General features: G+C 36.2%; 1 protein-coding gene across 3 annotated transcripts in view; it reads left to right on the top strand.

Moving 5' to 3' along the window:
* Positions 1-16665, top strand: part of FUT9 (fucosyltransferase 9) — a 38502-nt gene extending 21837 nt beyond the window's left edge. For all 3 annotated transcript variants that reach the window (XM_052688172.1, XM_052688331.1, XM_052688253.1), the window contains one exon: positions 5857-16665. In XM_052688172.1, coding sequence (XP_052544132.1) covers positions 5865-6944 — 1080 coding nt within the window. In that variant the 5' untranslated portion in view covers positions 5857-5864 and the 3' untranslated portion in view covers positions 6945-16665. The remainder of the gene's footprint in view (positions 1-5856) is intronic.
* Positions 16666-16910: the final 245 nt, after the last annotated feature.

Genomic DNA, 16910 nt, shown 5'->3' on the forward strand with positions numbered 1-16910 from the left:
AGGCAGTTTTCAAGAATCTGCAGGACAGGCATGGAAAGGCATGGTAGCAAGCCCATGTTTAGGTAGCAGGGAAAAATATCTACCATTCCAGTTGATAAAAAGGAAGTATAACTGGGAACAGTAAGAGTTAATTCCATCAAAAAGAAGCATTCTTCAGTCTCAGAGAACTGAACCAAAAGAAGCTTGGGGCACCTGGAGATAAGAAATTACACTCACGCTATCCTAAGGCATTAAGTTTTCATTTTATACTGCAGCTGAAAAATTCCAGCTATCTGGAAGTGTGATCTAAGAGGACACTGCTCCTTGCATAAATGTAGATATGCAGTGGCTGGGACTGGTACAATATGCCAGAGGACAGGTTCAGCAATTTCAAAGGAGTGTTTGCCTGTGTGTGATCCTTATCAGTTCACACTGAATTCAGTGTCCTTTTAATATTTCCAGAGTATCTCCATAGATACTATCTCCTGCTAGAAGGGCCTCTGTCACCTCTGTTTGCCCCAGTGTCCTTCTGCTTCTCACTTTCAATAAATCTCCTGTGCCAGAGATGCCCAGTCTGATCCCCAGAGTGATCCTCCGAGGATACCTTGAGTTTTTAAAGTATTTATTCTTGAGCTCTCCCGAGACAGGGTGCTGATAAGAATTAGCCCTGAATATTTCAGAATTCTAAGTAAGGCAAGAGAAGTAACAAGTTGTCTTTATTCATTAATCAGTGCCCATGATTTCAGTGTCCCTTTGTTCCAGCTTAATTTTAAAATACTGTCCTTAGTATCTCTTTGCACTCTTGGAAATAATTCAATCCTGCACACCTCCAAATCCTCCAGAATGTCATTTTAGCTCATCTAGGAGATTTGCAGCGGCTGCCTGTGCTGACAGTCAGTGTTTTTTTCATGGACACAGTGGCCAGCTGTTTTGGATTGAAAAATCATAGGACTGTGCCACTAATCCTTTGGAATATCTCAGCATTAGACTAGTAATGACAGTTACACCTCTGCAAGTAGGCACATATTTTGGGCTACTGGCAAAACTTTGGGGGTATACCAGTGAGGGTGATGTAAAGGTATGCCAGGAAAACAGGCACTGGCATAACTGACCAGAAATGCTACCTTTCTTCTCTCTGCTTTAGTTAGCATAATCAGAAATAAAACATTATGCCTATCCTTTCCTGGAATAATTAAGAAGTCATCATTGTAAAGGACCCATGAAATAGGTTTTATAAAATTGCATTTTATTTCTTTGTGAACATTATGCATTCATAGAATATTTTGTAAGCCTTGCCTGGTGTACTCAGGGTTAATGCTCCTAGTACCCTGCCCATTATCCCTGTGGTTTTGTTGCTACTACATGGAGTTGCTTGGTGATGGAATGCCAAAGTCTGCACTTAAAAGGAAGCCTTGCTAAGTTTTCTGCTGAGGAAAATAGTCTTGCACTACTATGCTTTCAAATAGGAAAAAGGCACCTAGAAAATTCTTGCTATACCACAACACTTGGAAATGTAGTTTATAATGAAACTATCAAAGATACTGAATTCTTTCATTTGGCAATAGTCTCAGTAAACACATTTCTTTGACAAGTTTCCTTTTCAGAGGCTGCCATGACAGAAATTGATGGGGGAGGGGATCTGGAAAAAGGAAGCGTGTGCTTCTGTGGTGGAAAGCAAGCCATAAAAGAGGAAGGGTGAGCTAAGGTTACTTGGCTGGATGTATTGCAATGAATGTCTCCACATATTGTCTGTCACCTTTATAGAGAGAAAGAAGCACAGCAAGAGATCAGCAGCTACCTTGAGCACAAAAGGGAAGAAGAAAATGTTAAATTGAAAGATGCATTTTGAAGAACATTGTGAAAAAAATATCTTCCACAAATTTTAGTGGGCAAATTAAACAGAATCAGCCTATGTATCCTAGCATTACAGACAAACTACTTCTCAAGAAAATGCAATTTTTTAACAAGTGTTTGCCACATGCCTTCACTGTGCTGCTGTCTGTGTTTAGGACAAAGAGCCTCAAAAGCCATGAAGGCAGTCTGTTTTTTCCTCATCTGCTTTACAGAGGACAAAGGTCAGTACTTCACTCTGAAAAGTGACTGCTACTCCATGTTTACATTTCAAAAGTCATTGCTGCAGTCACATCAAAATCTTGTCAGCTCCTTTAGGCATATGCAAATAATACTGCTAGAAGTATTCTCTCTTCTGCTTCCTTGCCAACCTCTCATTCCAGGTTGTAATGTGTCTTACTTTTACAAAACTTTTGCAGCATCCCATTAGAAGTAGCTTCAAAGTGAAGCATGCCAACAGCACCTATGTATCTCCTAATGGATGTGTGAGTCTGCATAATAATAGTTTTCTGAACCCAAAAGATGAAAAATTAACAGTAGTATCCTGGCCATGAGCTACTCTTTTGGTGAAAGGTAAAAACTGAGAACCATGAACTCAGATCAGTAGGGGACATTTGAGTACAGGGGGCACCAATGCAACGTGAGGAAACATTTAGAGAAGACAGAATAAGTAAACTCGTTTAATGTTGTGAGATACTAATATCAGCCTTGTGGATACAGAAGTAGTTTATCCTCACACTGTCACTACTATTCAAAGACACAAATACCACACAGTGTACACCTAATTTCATGCAGAGAACAGAATAAATAATATTTGACTATTTCCTACAAAGCAGGAACTGTCATGCATTTATGCAGGGTTTTTCATTACTTAGGAGATGAGTTTAGTTTAAAATAACCCCTGCCAGAGAGCATCAAAGAGCTTTTAATTGGGGGGTGACTACAGAACAAGACAGAAGATTAAGGTACTTTTCTGATTTCCCAGCAATTTTAGTATTCAGAAAATCGTCAGTTTCTGTGAATAGACACCTTCCTCAACCTATTCTTGAACTCAACTCACAGAACTTAAGTCAACTCTTAAGTGAAAAGATAAACCTATTCCGCATGTTAGTTTCAATAGAAGAGAAAGTAAGAATGGCCTTATGAAGATTGGTTCAGCCCCTTGTTTTTATCTCAAGTTTCATCTCTTTGAGCTGTTTGACCCAAATCCCTTACTCCTTAGAGAACATGCTCCAATTTTGTTCATAGAAAAGCAGGAAAACAATCTTCTGTTCTCATGGGTCAGGTCAAAAACTTCTCTGTAGATGTATTTCCAGCAAAAATCAGCATAATCTGAAGAAGAGCCTGTGTGATGTATCTGCAGAACCACAAACTGAACTTGAACTGATGAGACTAAATGGAAAAGTCAAGGACACAACAGTACTTCCCCTCTTCTCCTTTCAATATGGCTTTGCTGAAAGCATAGAGGTCTTGCTAAACTCTATCCATAAGAAGGGGATTGAGATGACAGGCATACTCAACTCCAATATTTTAAATGACTGTACTGGGTGCCTATGTCCAGTTGATGGCAGTTCCACTGTGCAGAAAAGTCAAGGCTGCTGTATGCCACATACAGCTGGTTCCAGCCAGCTCCCACAGCCCCACTGCAGGGCATGGCTGGGTCCAGCAGTGGAGATGGCGTATGCTGGAATAAGCAGAAAGTGTGAGGAGGAAGGAGTGACACAAGAGCTGTTATGAACTGAACACAACCCTCTGTTACCCAGCTCTCCTGCACTGCTTAGAGGGAAGGCAGAAGTGGGAATGAAAGAGTGAAAATAGCCTAAGAGAAGGGGCTGAGGGGTACAAGTGTTTGAATTTTTGTTGTTTCTTATTATCCACATCTATTTTAATTGGCAATAAATTACATTCATTTTCCCCTAAGTGAGTCAGCCCATGACAGTAACTGGTAAGTGATCTTCCTGCCCTTACCTCAATGAGTCTTTCCATCTTAATTCCTGCCACCCCCTCCCCTGGCCCTGTCCTGCTGAGGAGAGAGAGTGAGAAAGCACCTGGGGCCCAAGAGCAAGTGGCAGTCAGCCAAGGTTAACCCACCACAATACATACAACCAGAATTAAGACTATCTGACTTTCCAAAATAAGGAAGAAAGCGTGGCACATTATAGATATTATATATTATATATATCTATATATAATATATATATATATATATATAATATAATCTATATATTATAGATTAAGATATAATACTAGTGTAGAACTCCCCTTTCCGTCCCTTTCCTCAATAATGAATGTGAAAATACATTTTGTTGTACTGTGTTGCTACACTCACACATCAGCTCTTACACTCACAAAGCAGTACACGTACTTGCATTAATGGACCTCTGAATCACATTCTATTGTGTCTTTGTGCTGAATGTAATTATTTATCTCACACGTTAAATGAGATGAACTGACTTAAGAGAAATTCTGCTTTCTGTCAGTGATTTTTTTTTTTTAGACCTTTTTTTATTTAGAGTATATATTTTATATACATATTTTAGGAGTGGAAGTTTTATGTATATATATATGCATATATACATATATATAATTTATTTATTTAATTATTTATTTTTGGTGCAGCTAACTAGGAAAGATAACAAAACTTGAAAGCACTGAGAAATATGCAGGAAAAGAAAGCCAGACAAACTGAAATGCACAATTCAATCTTTTACAGTATGCCAACAAATACAGTACACTTCTTCTTGGTAACTAACTTCTATTCCTTTTTCCTTTTTAAGTCACAGCATTTTTCACATGGGTAACTATTTTATTTTTAGAACACTTTTGTGTTCTAGGGCTACATTCAGGAGTAGAGGTTAGCCATAAGCAATCTCTAACTCTGCCAGGTTTCACAAGAACCATACGGAAGACAAGTGTTGTAAAGAGATTTATCAGTTCTCTCAGGAAGAAACAATCAGAGAAAGGACAAAGGAATCTGTATGAACTTCTCACTCTACTCTTTTTTCCCTATAGAGAAAGAAAAGGCGCCTCACAAAGAACAGCGTATCTGTACTTTTCTTAAAGTTTAACAAAGGACTGTGGCATAAAAACATAGTTAAATGATTAGGATACTTTATTGTTCATTTTTCTTTATAAGGCTGATTACGAGAACAGGAGAGCTGAGAACCTGTATTACTGCTTTCCTTCCCTATCTGTTTTAGGACTCACAAGGAAAAAGTAAGAATGTTCATCTCCATATACTCATCACTCACAAGCTAGTTTTTTAACAGTCTTGTTAATCCCAGAAATGAAGTTCCAGTACCAACTTATTTCATTCCTCTAAAGCTATATCCTCCATATGCACACAAATATATACAGACCAAAACTGCAGCATATTAGCTTTTACCCATACACAAGGAAAGAATCAAAGTATAATTTTGTGCATCTGAAACTCTTGGCCTAAGTTCTACGTAAAAACACTTAAGATATGTGATTTATATCAAGCATGACATATCTTAAAACTCTACTTTCAATTTATATGTTAGCTTCTCACGTGAAGAAGATAAATATGAATATGGCATTATCTAAAACTTTTCCATGAATGCTGCGCAAGAACTCATACACTTATAGAATAATAAATTCAGAGAATCATAGAATGATTTGAGTTGGAACCTTTAAAAATCATCTTCCAAGCCCTCTGCTGTGAACAGGGACACCTTCCACTAGACTACATCATGTTGTTCAAAGCACTATCCAGCATGAGTATGAGCACTTACAGGGATAGGGCATCCCTTTTTTACTTAAAAGTTTCTGAAGTTACAGAACAGAAATATTGATGTTTGTCCATTTTGATGTCTGATGTCTGGGTTGTTAGGGTAGTTTGGCTAGGTTGTGGTTGGACTTGATGATCTTTAAGGTCTTTTCCAATCTGAGCGATTCTATGATTCTATGATTCTATGTCTGATTGCTTTAAGAGGAGATAGATATATATGTATTTGAAGAACCTGATGTTATTTGCTCTCTTTGTCTTCCTCTCTTTTTCCTCAGAACAAATTATGACATCAACATCTAAAGGAATTTTCCGGCCATTTTTGATCGTCTTCATTGTTCTTGGTTGTTTCATGGCATTTATACTAATTTATATTAAACCAACAAGCAGTTGGATCTCTACTCCTGTGGAATCAGCCAGTTCAGTTTTGAAAATGAAGAGCTTCTTTTCTTCCAAAACTGATAATTTTAATGAAACTATTATTTTGGTTTGGCTTTGGCCGTTTGGCCAGACATTCGATCTAACATCTTGCCAAGTGATGTTCAACATCCACGGGTGCCATCTGACTATTGACCGCTCATTATATAACAAGTCCCACGCAGTTCTCATTCATCACAGGGACATTAACTGGGATCTGACTAATTTACCTCAGCAAGCCAGGCCACCATTCCAGAAATGGATTTGGATGAACTTGGAGTCTCCAACTCATACTCCACAAAAGAGTGGCATTGAACACCTCTTTAACCTAACCCTGACTTACCGGCGTGATTCAGATATTCAGGTGCCTTATGGCTCCATGATGGTCGGTACAGGCTCCTTTACATATGAAGTGCCAAGCAAAGAAAACTTGGTTTGTTGGGTTGTAAGTAATTGGAACCCTGAGCATGCTCGAGTCAAGTATTACAATGAGCTTAGCAAATACATTGAAATCCATACCTACGGCCAAGCCTTTGGAGACTACGTCAACGATAAAAACTTAATTCCAACTATCTCCAGTTGCAAATTCTATCTTTCGTTTGAAAATTCAATCCACAAAGATTACATTACTGAGAAACTTTACAATGCTCTTCTGGCTGGATCAGTGCCAGTCGTACTGGGCCCTTCCAGAGAAAACTACGAGAATTACATTCCAGCAGACTCTTTTATCCATGTGGAAGATTTTCTATCCCCAAGAGATCTGGCAGAATATCTTCTGATGCTTGACAAAAATAACAAGATGTACCTTAGTTACTTCAACTGGAAGAAGGATTTCTCAGTGCATCTTCCTAAATTCTGGGAATCGCATGCATGTCTTGCTTGTGATCACGTGAAAAGACACCAGGAATACAAGTCGATTGGAAATTTAGAAAAATGGTTTTGGAACTAATTTGTGTGTGTGTGTATGTATGCACTTTTTTGAAGAAGCTAATGGATCTTTAGTCTAAGTGGAGAGTAAAGGAATAAGGAAAGAAGAAGGATGAACCTCACAGAACCTTACGTCAAGGTTTATCAGCCATCCTCTCTTGGCTATCCTATTTATATTTTGTAAGAGATTTTAAGAATTATGAGCAGCAGTCATCAATACTCAGTTTTAAATTATAATGTTCATACTAATCATGTGCACTGAAGAACATATGATTGTTTACTATAACTTTTAAACAAGATTTTTCACATTTTCTGTGGAGTATGTCTCAGTCTTACACATAAATTGACATTTTAAACTATTTTTTTCTTTTTTCTTTTTTCTCCTTCCTTTTTTCTTTTTTCTTTTTCTTTTTCTTTTTCTTTTTCTTTTTCTTTTTCTTTTTCTTTTTCTTTTTTCTTTTTTGTTTTTCTTTTTTATTTGCTGTTTAATCTATTTGCAAAATGAGAACACAACTCTTAAATGCCATAGAGAATTTTAAAAGGATAATTTGCTCCAGTGTTCTGAAATACGTGTATTTAATTAAAAAAAAAAAAAAAAGAAAGAAACAGAAACGGTATCTATAATTATTTCATTGTGATAAACTGCACCCCTTTTTAAGGGTGCAGAATCTAGAAATACAGTTTTTAAAAAAGAATCACAGTAGCAGACAGTCTTTGTTTAAAAAAAAACAGGTTTCCCAATAAACAACTTCCAGAGTTACCTTAGCAATACGTCAGTTCTTACCTTCTGAAGAATAGAGAAGCAAGATATTGAGAAAATAAACTATCTTAGTGACCAAATCCCCGATTCATCCAACTTTTCAGTGAATTTAAATGTAGAGCATTTTTGTGTCTCAAGTACAGTTTATGTGAACCAGGGCTGTAATTGGTATTATATTGATGCAGAAGTAAACAGATTTTAATTTAGGTATTTGACTGAATCAGCCTGATGCACTGAATTCAGCTGGTAATAGTGATTGTTTAGAAATAGCTTGCTGAGAAATTCTAGACATGTCTCTCATAATCCTTTTTATAATTGTGGTGTTTGTCTCCACTTCTATAAAGGTCTGTTGAACTTTATCGGTAGATGGCTGACTTGCTGAGTGGCAAGTTTCTTTTCTGAAAGATATATGCTGAAAATCAGTAAATAAGTTATCATGCTGAAGTATTCAACCATTCAACTCATTAAGCTAATGAGTTTTGGTTTTTGAAACTATTTTATGTGATAGGTATAAACAAAAGCAATCTCAAGAACAATAGATGCTTTCAAAGGGAAATTCTTACGTATTGAATTGCTCTGACAGTAAATACAAAAATGTGATGATTGTCATGATTGTTTAAAATATGTCTGTCTCAAATGTCTGTTATTTGATCTTATCACTGTATCTTTTTTTTTTTCATCAGCTCATACTTAAATACCGGATTGCTATGTATTGTCATATGTACAAGGTTTGTTTAATGACATGGACATACAGATGTATTTTGGTAGCAACTGAAAGCCAATCAGTTTTTTTCATGCCAAAATATTACAGATTTCTCTTACTAATGAGTTGCAGTCAGCTGCAGAATCATATGTCTGTTTTTTCGATATGTTTAAAACTACACTAGATATGTTCACTCTTTTCTTTAAGCTAGAGAAAGGGTTATAAAAGAAATTGAAATGTTAAAAGTTATGAATTCACTGGTAAACATCACACAGTAGACTAGTACATTATTCCAATAGTTAACAGGTGAATATTGACTTTAAACTTTTAAGACTATCCATAAGTAAAATGAAATGAGGTGTAAAAATGTTGAAAGATGAAGGTGCATTTTCATTTACTGTGAACAAATATACATTCTGCTACTAAAGTAAGGCACGGTAAAAGAAACTATTAAAAAAAATCAAAAGATGAAAAAATTATAAAAGTTAGTGAAAAACTCCAGCTTATGTGATGTAGAAGATTTTATTCAAGCAACATAATTGATCGAACATGTAACATTAAACCTGAAGACAACAACTCTGATGAAGAGATTAAGGGATATGCAATGATAAAATTTAGCAAAAAAATGTGATCTGTGAGATACTTCTTTTAACTCAGACTGGAATACAAACATGGAAGGCTGTAAGGGAAATATAGTTAAACTTATAAACTGAGAAACTCCTTTGGAAATGTTACAGAAAAACTTGTGTTCCTCCCTATGGCTTCAAAAGCTGTTTATTTATTTTGTTTATTGCTGTCTTTAAAAGCTTATTTACAATATATGTGAGCCTTCCAGATTCACCAGCATTCCAGAAGGAAACAAGATGATTTTACCTTACAAATTAATGCAATAGAAGGAAATACAGTCTTCAGCAAACAAAGTGTATTACATGTATGTAATGTGAATTGCATTCATGTCATTTTGAAGGCAAGTGGCTACACGAACAAAACCTTTCTATTTCTTCATACCTTTAGTTTTCAGGAGGATTGTGAAGTTCTCAGCTGCTGAAAATGCTGTTGATGTGGCTAGGTAACCTGATCTCCTTGATGATGGAATTCAGTTTTTTTTTTTTGTTTTTTTTTTTTTTGTTTTTTTTTGCACTAACCTCACTAGAAGTATATTCACCCTTTTGTGAACATCCACAGTCCCTTACTTCATTCCTCACACCAGACAGCAGGAGTTGTACTGGGTGTTACAAGGCCTTATTCAGATGAGAACGATTCCTTAGCTTGAAGATTCAGCATCTCAGCTCTTACTTAATTAAATAGTGAGCACAGTAAAGAAATGACTAAAAATGTTACTTGTTACTATGAAAATCTATTGGTATTGTGGTTTAACCTAGCAGACAGATAACCACCACACAGTTGTTCCCTCATTCCCCTCCAAGTGAGATGGGAGAGACAATCAGAATAAAAGCTGAAACTCATGGGTTGAGATACATACAGTTTAACATGACAGAAAAGGAAGATAAAATAAAAACAATAAAAGAATATACAGAACAAGTGATGCACAAAGTGATTGCTCACCATTTGCCAACCAACACCCAAGCAGTCCCTAAGCCCAGTGCCACTCTCAGCCAACTCCCCCAGTTTTATTGTTCATCACAGTGTCATGCGGTATGGAACACCATGCAGTATGGAACACCTTTGTACAGTTTGGATAAGCTCTTCTGATTCTGTCCCATCCCAGCTTCTTGAGACACCTGCCTACTTGCTCTCAGGACACCACAAGCAGTTGAAGAGTGCTTGACTTATTATAAGAACTACTCATCATCAACTAAAGAATCAGAATTTCAGAATCATCAGAATTCATTCTTCATTAGTTTGGGTGATTCTTATTGTAACACCATTAATATGGCATATGGCAACCAGAAGCATGAGAAGTTGAAATGTCTTTGATTCGGTGCAAGAAATGCTCAGCTACAACTAAGACATTATTCTCATCTTAGATCCAAACCACAGCACTGTACTGTTAGAAAGAAAATTATCCCTGCTGAAACCAGGGCAGATGTATACACTGGAAAGTTTGGAAATATATGCAAAGTGTTAATATTGTAAATAATGTTGACCTTTGTGAGCACTGGATCCATTCAGTCTGGCAAATCTTGAGCTGAGTTCTAGAGTATGTGAAAGCTTTTTGCTGGAAATGGGAACAGAGTACTTCATAGAAACTCCACTCAAGTTTGTATATGTTGCCTTCAGGATGCACTGATCAAATTGTTTCAAAGATTAATAAGACAAGAGAGAAATCTATTTTATATAGAAGTGACAAAGAATCATGATTAAATCCTAAGCTATAGACAAGGCTAAAATACTACAGAGACATTCCTGAAGCATGTTGACTGTATGTAAACGATCCAGCCATTTTATGAAGATTTTAGGGGGATCTACAGGTATCACCAAGATTTAAGCAGTCCTGAATGCAAAAAGACACACAGAGAAGTTGTAGCATCATGTGCAGCCTAGGTGGTAAATGGTGTGAGGCGATAAATGTAAATCATACAGACTTCATGCATGCAGAATGACAGTCTGCCTAGATACGTATTCCTAAGTTCCTAGTTCATGGAAGATTTATTCCAGTCTCTATAACATTAGACATTGGTCTTAGCCTGTGCTTCTTCAGTGAGCAATCCTACCTGAATAATTAGCATTATACGTTCAAATTGTAAGTCACTATGAAGTAGAATGGGGAAAAACAAGTGATTAGGGAAGGGAAAATTATATTGAATTAGTTAAAATAGGCCACATGGAGCACTGCATCCAGTTCTGGTGCCCCCAGTACAATAAGGACACTGAGCTGTTGGAGCAGGTCCAGAAGAGGGCCACAAAGATGCTGATCAGAAGTCTAAAGCACCTCCCCTAAAGGGACAGGCTAAGAGAGCTGGGGTTCTTCAGCCTTGAGAAGAGATGCTCCAAGGAGATCTTACAGTGGCCTTCCAGTACCTGAAGAGGGCCTGCAGGAAAGCTGGGGAGGGATTTTTTTAAAAGGACATGTAGCAACAGGATGAGGGGAAATGGCTCTAAACTGGAAGAGCGTAGATTTAGGCTAGATATTAGGAAGAAATTCTTTACTGTGAGGATGATGAGACACTGGAACAGGTTGCCCAGTGAGGCTGTGAATGCCCCTTCCCTGGAAGCATTCAAGGCCAGGCTGGATGGAGCTGTGAGCAACCTGATCTAGAGGGAGGTGTCTCTGTCTATAGCAGAGGGTTGGCACTAGATGATGACCTTAAAGATTCTGTCTGTTCTATGAAAAGAAGGTATTATTTATGCCTTGATACTGCTGGCAAAAGAAGGTAATTATACAACTAAGGAGAAATGAAAGATGAGAAATTGAACCAATTCTTAGTGTTTTCTCAACAATTTTACTTCAGTTAGTGTATTTGCCAGCCCACAGTAATCCAGTGGCACAATTACTTGTTTACTTGTCACAAGTTACTTGTTTAAAGACAGAGAGTATTTTATAATGCTTTCTTTTGGATGTTTTTAGGTGCTCTGTCATACAATGAGCTATGAACATTATTGTCCTTGTCAGTGTGGAAAATAAGACATAAAACAGAAAAAATACTAATAGCAAATACATTCCTATCCCACTGAATGTGAACAGGCATCAGATGAACTGGCAGCAGATCTTCCTAAAATAGACATTTGTTTTAATTTTACCAACACTCAATGACCATAGAAGCTCCTGCTCAACAGGAGATCTTCCTTCCTTAGAAAATCCTGGTTGTGAATTTCTTTGAATGCCTTTTGATATCCAAGTTTGCCCACAGATTGACCAAGAAATAACCATCAACATATTTGTCTTTTAGGAAACATATCAAGTAAAATGAAAGATGGACAAAGAGAGCAGCAAAATACAGAGTTGCAAAGTTCATACAGACTGAATGCTGCCTGTGAGCACTGCTGAGCATGAAAAACATCCAGTTACTGGTTCTAGCTACTCGTGTTTGTTTATCAACCTGAATATAGAAAACATGCCATATAATTTTCTCCCATTTCTAATCAGACAAGCATCAGTTAAATAACCAATAACTGTTGCTGATTATTCAAGAATGTCACTCCTGTTGGTATTGTATTCTGTCTCATATTATATAAAAGATAACATTTGGGGTGGAAGGATGAAGTCTGTCAGTAAGCTAGTCATATTTCTTGTCCAACATGAAGAATTTCATTCTTATCATCTTTTCATCGTTTTTTTTTTTTTTTTTTTCTTTCAATTTTGAAATAAATCCTTTTTTTATGCGACAATGCTTTTTTTGACCTAGTTCAGGAAGGACTTTAAGCACATGCATATGGACTGGAGACTTGAGCACATGCTTAAATTTAAGAGCATCATAACTGGCTTAATGCACCGGAGCTTTTAACATTATATTGTTACTGGCTTTGGGAGTTGTGCAAAAAATCACAGTGTATAGCAGAGGCCAACTTCTATGCTCCTTATTGAATCCATGTGTCTACCCCGTGATTAGTCTTGCTACTCCAAGCTGAATACTCTTTGGACTAATTTTGGCTTAGTGTTAATTCATTCAACTTAGTCCCCACTCTTCTGATTCAGAAAACAGCACGTGCCACCACTGCCTCATGCCATCTACTCAGCAGAGCACCCCTCCTTCTGCTGTGAGTGCACTTGAGTGTGAGAAACAGAGCTGAGATGAGATAGCATTTAGACAATTGCCCTAGGAAGAAAGCAAAAAATCTGATCATGTCTGCATCCAGTTAACTCAGACTGAGTGTCCTAGAAGGATCAGTATAAGCCATACACGATTTTCCTCTTGGAGGAAAACATTTTGTTCAGACTAGATGGGACTCTGTGAGTGAACAGCCATGTGTGCAAACTGGTAACAAGGTGTCCACTGTTTAGGAGAGACAGAGGGCATCAGTGTGTCTGTGGAGGCTGAGAGGGAAGATTCTGATCTATTTAAATCAAACAGTTAATTTTCAGTTAGTCAAAGTCAGTTAGTCAAATATTCAGGTGCTTCCTTAGTGCAAACCAGTATGCTACAAAAAAGAGAATCTAGGTGATTATCTGACAGTTGATGGGCTTTCTAATTAATACTGGCTAACAATTCCATTGTGGTTTCAGGTTTTTTTGTGTTTTTTATATTTTTTTCCTAACATACACAATTTTTAAGTGTTAGACTTCAATTGGTATAATTCATACAGAATAGATGTTTCAGCTTTAACTTTCACTCCTTGCTTAAGGAAACCTCCCTCTGGAGTTAGCAGCTGGTTTGGAAGATTCCCATATGGTAATACAGGATTGAGTGTAGAGTGGAATGGCTGGAATAAAAACTTCTTATTCATGAATGGTTCCCTTTTAATATTTGAATAATTACTTCTAGTGCTGTAGACTACCTTCAGAGCAACAGTCATACTGGTTAGATATGTTCATTAATATTACAGAAGTGCCAATAAGTTGATGTAATAAAACATGCAATAGTAATTTTAATTCATGCCACAAATACTGTAAGTGATACAGATAATAAAACCATAAACTCATAAGAAATAATGAAGTCTAGAGACATCATCCTGGTTTCAATACTGGAAAAAGTCCATTAATTACTCTATCAGAAAGGTAATTAATTGAGAATCTTTTATGTCATTATATTCTCCATGCAATTAACTGGAACCAAGAGTTTCTGTGCAGTGAATAGTTCAGAGATTTGGTCGTGTAGCAAACAGACTTTCACCTCCAGGTTAATAGCCTAAATTATGAGTAGGTTGATGCAGGCAGTTATTTGAAAACTCTAGCAGATGATACTGTTATCTCAGTAGGGTTTCTCATTCCTACTTTCAGTCAAGGAGCCAAAGAACTAAAATGATACTCATTTGACATCTTTGTGCATTTCTCAGCACGCAGACAGGATGGCCCAGGATGCTCTTAGTCCTGCAGCCAGCACCATGCCTGCTTATGATTGCACAGAAGTCTCTGCTGTCCTCAAGAACATTGGCTTTTTTTGAAGCACTGTGCCTGTCTGGACAAATGAAGTATTCATACCTGGAAGAACTCTTCATTAACATTCCTAAGTAAATACTTAATAAGAAAATAATCTAATCATTGCAAATTGGCAGAAAAAGCAATTGTTGCTTAGTCTTTATATGAATTACTCCAATGGAAAATAGGCTTTGAAGAAATCTTATCCCCTTGACTTGATACCATTTTGGATTGATATATAGGGACATGCATGATTGCAAAATTTGAAAGATATACCATAAAACAATGCTCACATATATGAAATTGGGATAAATTTGCTATATGTAACTAACGACTTCAGTAGTCACCAGATAAAAATACTCCAATCAATTCTTTTCTTTATAGTGTGGTATAAAAAGCCAGTCTCATAAATGCTGTTTAGCAAATAATTTAACCCTAAACTCTAAATTTTCCTTTTCTATTTTCTTTTGTAATGCATATGTTAGACAAGAGTTAAAAATATGGAAAGTTAACTTCCTTGCTGCAAGTTAATGTTTTAAAGATACAAAGAAGAAATTGAAGACAATAAAGTGAGAAGATTTTCCATCTACACAAAATCCTAATGTGCCAACTGTTTCCACTGAATGAAAAAAGCAGTTAAATATAATGACTTTTTATTAGGATTTGCAAATCTTCTACTACCGCACTGTAATTTTGCACTATTTTGTAAGAAAAGAAAAAAGAAAAAAAGAAAAAAGGAACTGAAAAAGAAACAGAGAAAAAAAAAAAATCTAAAAATAGATGCCAAATGTATAGTTTGTAAAATACTATTTTTCTTATATAAGGTGTCATCACATAGTGAATCCAACTGTATTATTGTAAACTGTGAAAAATGTGATGTACTGTTGTGACACAGCCTACCAAGGGTCATTTCTAATACACAGATTAGTCATCTGGACTTGTTTATATATGATACATATTCATAAATCTGGTATCACTTTTATACTTATTTTTTGTAGACTATTTTTCCACATTTACAAAACAACTGTTATTTTTATCAAACATTAATTTTGCTTTAAAATATTATTTAAATAGGTGAGTGGGTGTCTAAAATGTGCCAGAGGTTCAAAACCGTAACAAGGGTAATTCAGAAACTTGTTATTTGCCAAATTGTAATGCTGCTGAAATCTAAAATGTTTTATTGAAGAAGCAAGCACACTGTCAATAAACAATGGTCGCAATAATGTTGATAATGTTACATTCACTGAGATAAATGCCTGAGAGTTATGAGCTGTATTTCCATTCTGTCTTTCTGCAAACTGGCGAAATGGTACAGGGTGCCATAGTCGAACACTTTGATAATATGGTATGAACTTGAACATTAAAATATATTGATAGGAATTAGGAGAAAACCCTTCAAGCTGCCTGTCCTGATTCAAATCCACTTTGGGAATCAGTCATCTTAACACGGGATCACTGATTGGTGTACTCAGGACTGTGTCTCAAGAAAGACAGCAAGTTCTGTATGTAGAAACATGGGACCACATTTGTTGTTTTAGTGCAAGATCAAGACAAGATCAAGTCCCTTTCTTGTATATTGGAGAGTACACATGTAGCATTGTATGGGATGTGATATGAATCCTTTCTTCATGTTTTCAACTAATGATGTTGCTTGTACAGAAAACTTAATATTTTATGTGTTTTATATACTATATATAATGCATAAATTCATGTGTAAGAAATGATAACCATGGAAAACTGGTTTTTAATAAAATTATGAAAACCATTCTTACCTTCAGGCACATTTTAAGATGCCATGTTAAAGGAAATCTTGTAAAAAACTATTTTTTATTTATTAGTGATTGTATATTTTGGCCCATGACATTTATAACAGAGATTCTACCAAACTATTTCTTTGTTCCCTTTGAATAATCTCATCACCCTGAGGTGCATCTGAAAAATGTAGAGGTTTAACCACTGATGCTTTTCAGTATATTTTTAATTTGATGTTGTTGTTAAGCTTTCTTCTGATTACCTATAACTATGCTCAGAATCTTAAACACAGTTTAACAGCAGTCAGGAGACACCTACTGTGTGAAGCTTCAGGTAACTGTAACCACTTCAAGGACATCCATCATTTATGTGAAATTAATCTCTCTGAACTCTGACATGGTAAACAAGCAGCTCACTGACTCTTATCTATTGAGCACTGGAATTCTCCCCAAAGCATAAACACTGAATTATGTAAATAATAGTGCTCTAAATAAGCCTAATAAATTACTGTATTCTGTATATTTAAAATAAAAGAAAATCTTCTAAGTGTACTACAGTCTTTGATCATTATTTTGTAGGTCTAATACCATTCCTTTTCCTTGTTGTGGATCTCATCAAGGGCTGGATCTACAGATTGTTGCTTGTCATTCTTATTACTTCTGTTTCACAAACAGAATTTTGCTTTTTTAAAATTGTTACACTAGAAATCCTTGCAAGTGCACAGAGTCAGACTGAATTCATATGGACTACTGCATGATTTTGGTGAGTACAGCAAGCAACAACGCTGAATCAGTAT

The sequence above is a fragment of the Tympanuchus pallidicinctus genome, unplaced genomic scaffold (assembly GCF_026119805.1).
Source record: "Tympanuchus pallidicinctus isolate F22 unplaced genomic scaffold, pur_lepc_1.0 scaffold1, whole genome shotgun sequence".
Classification (NCBI taxonomy): Eukaryota; Metazoa; Chordata; class Aves; order Galliformes; family Phasianidae; genus Tympanuchus; species Tympanuchus pallidicinctus.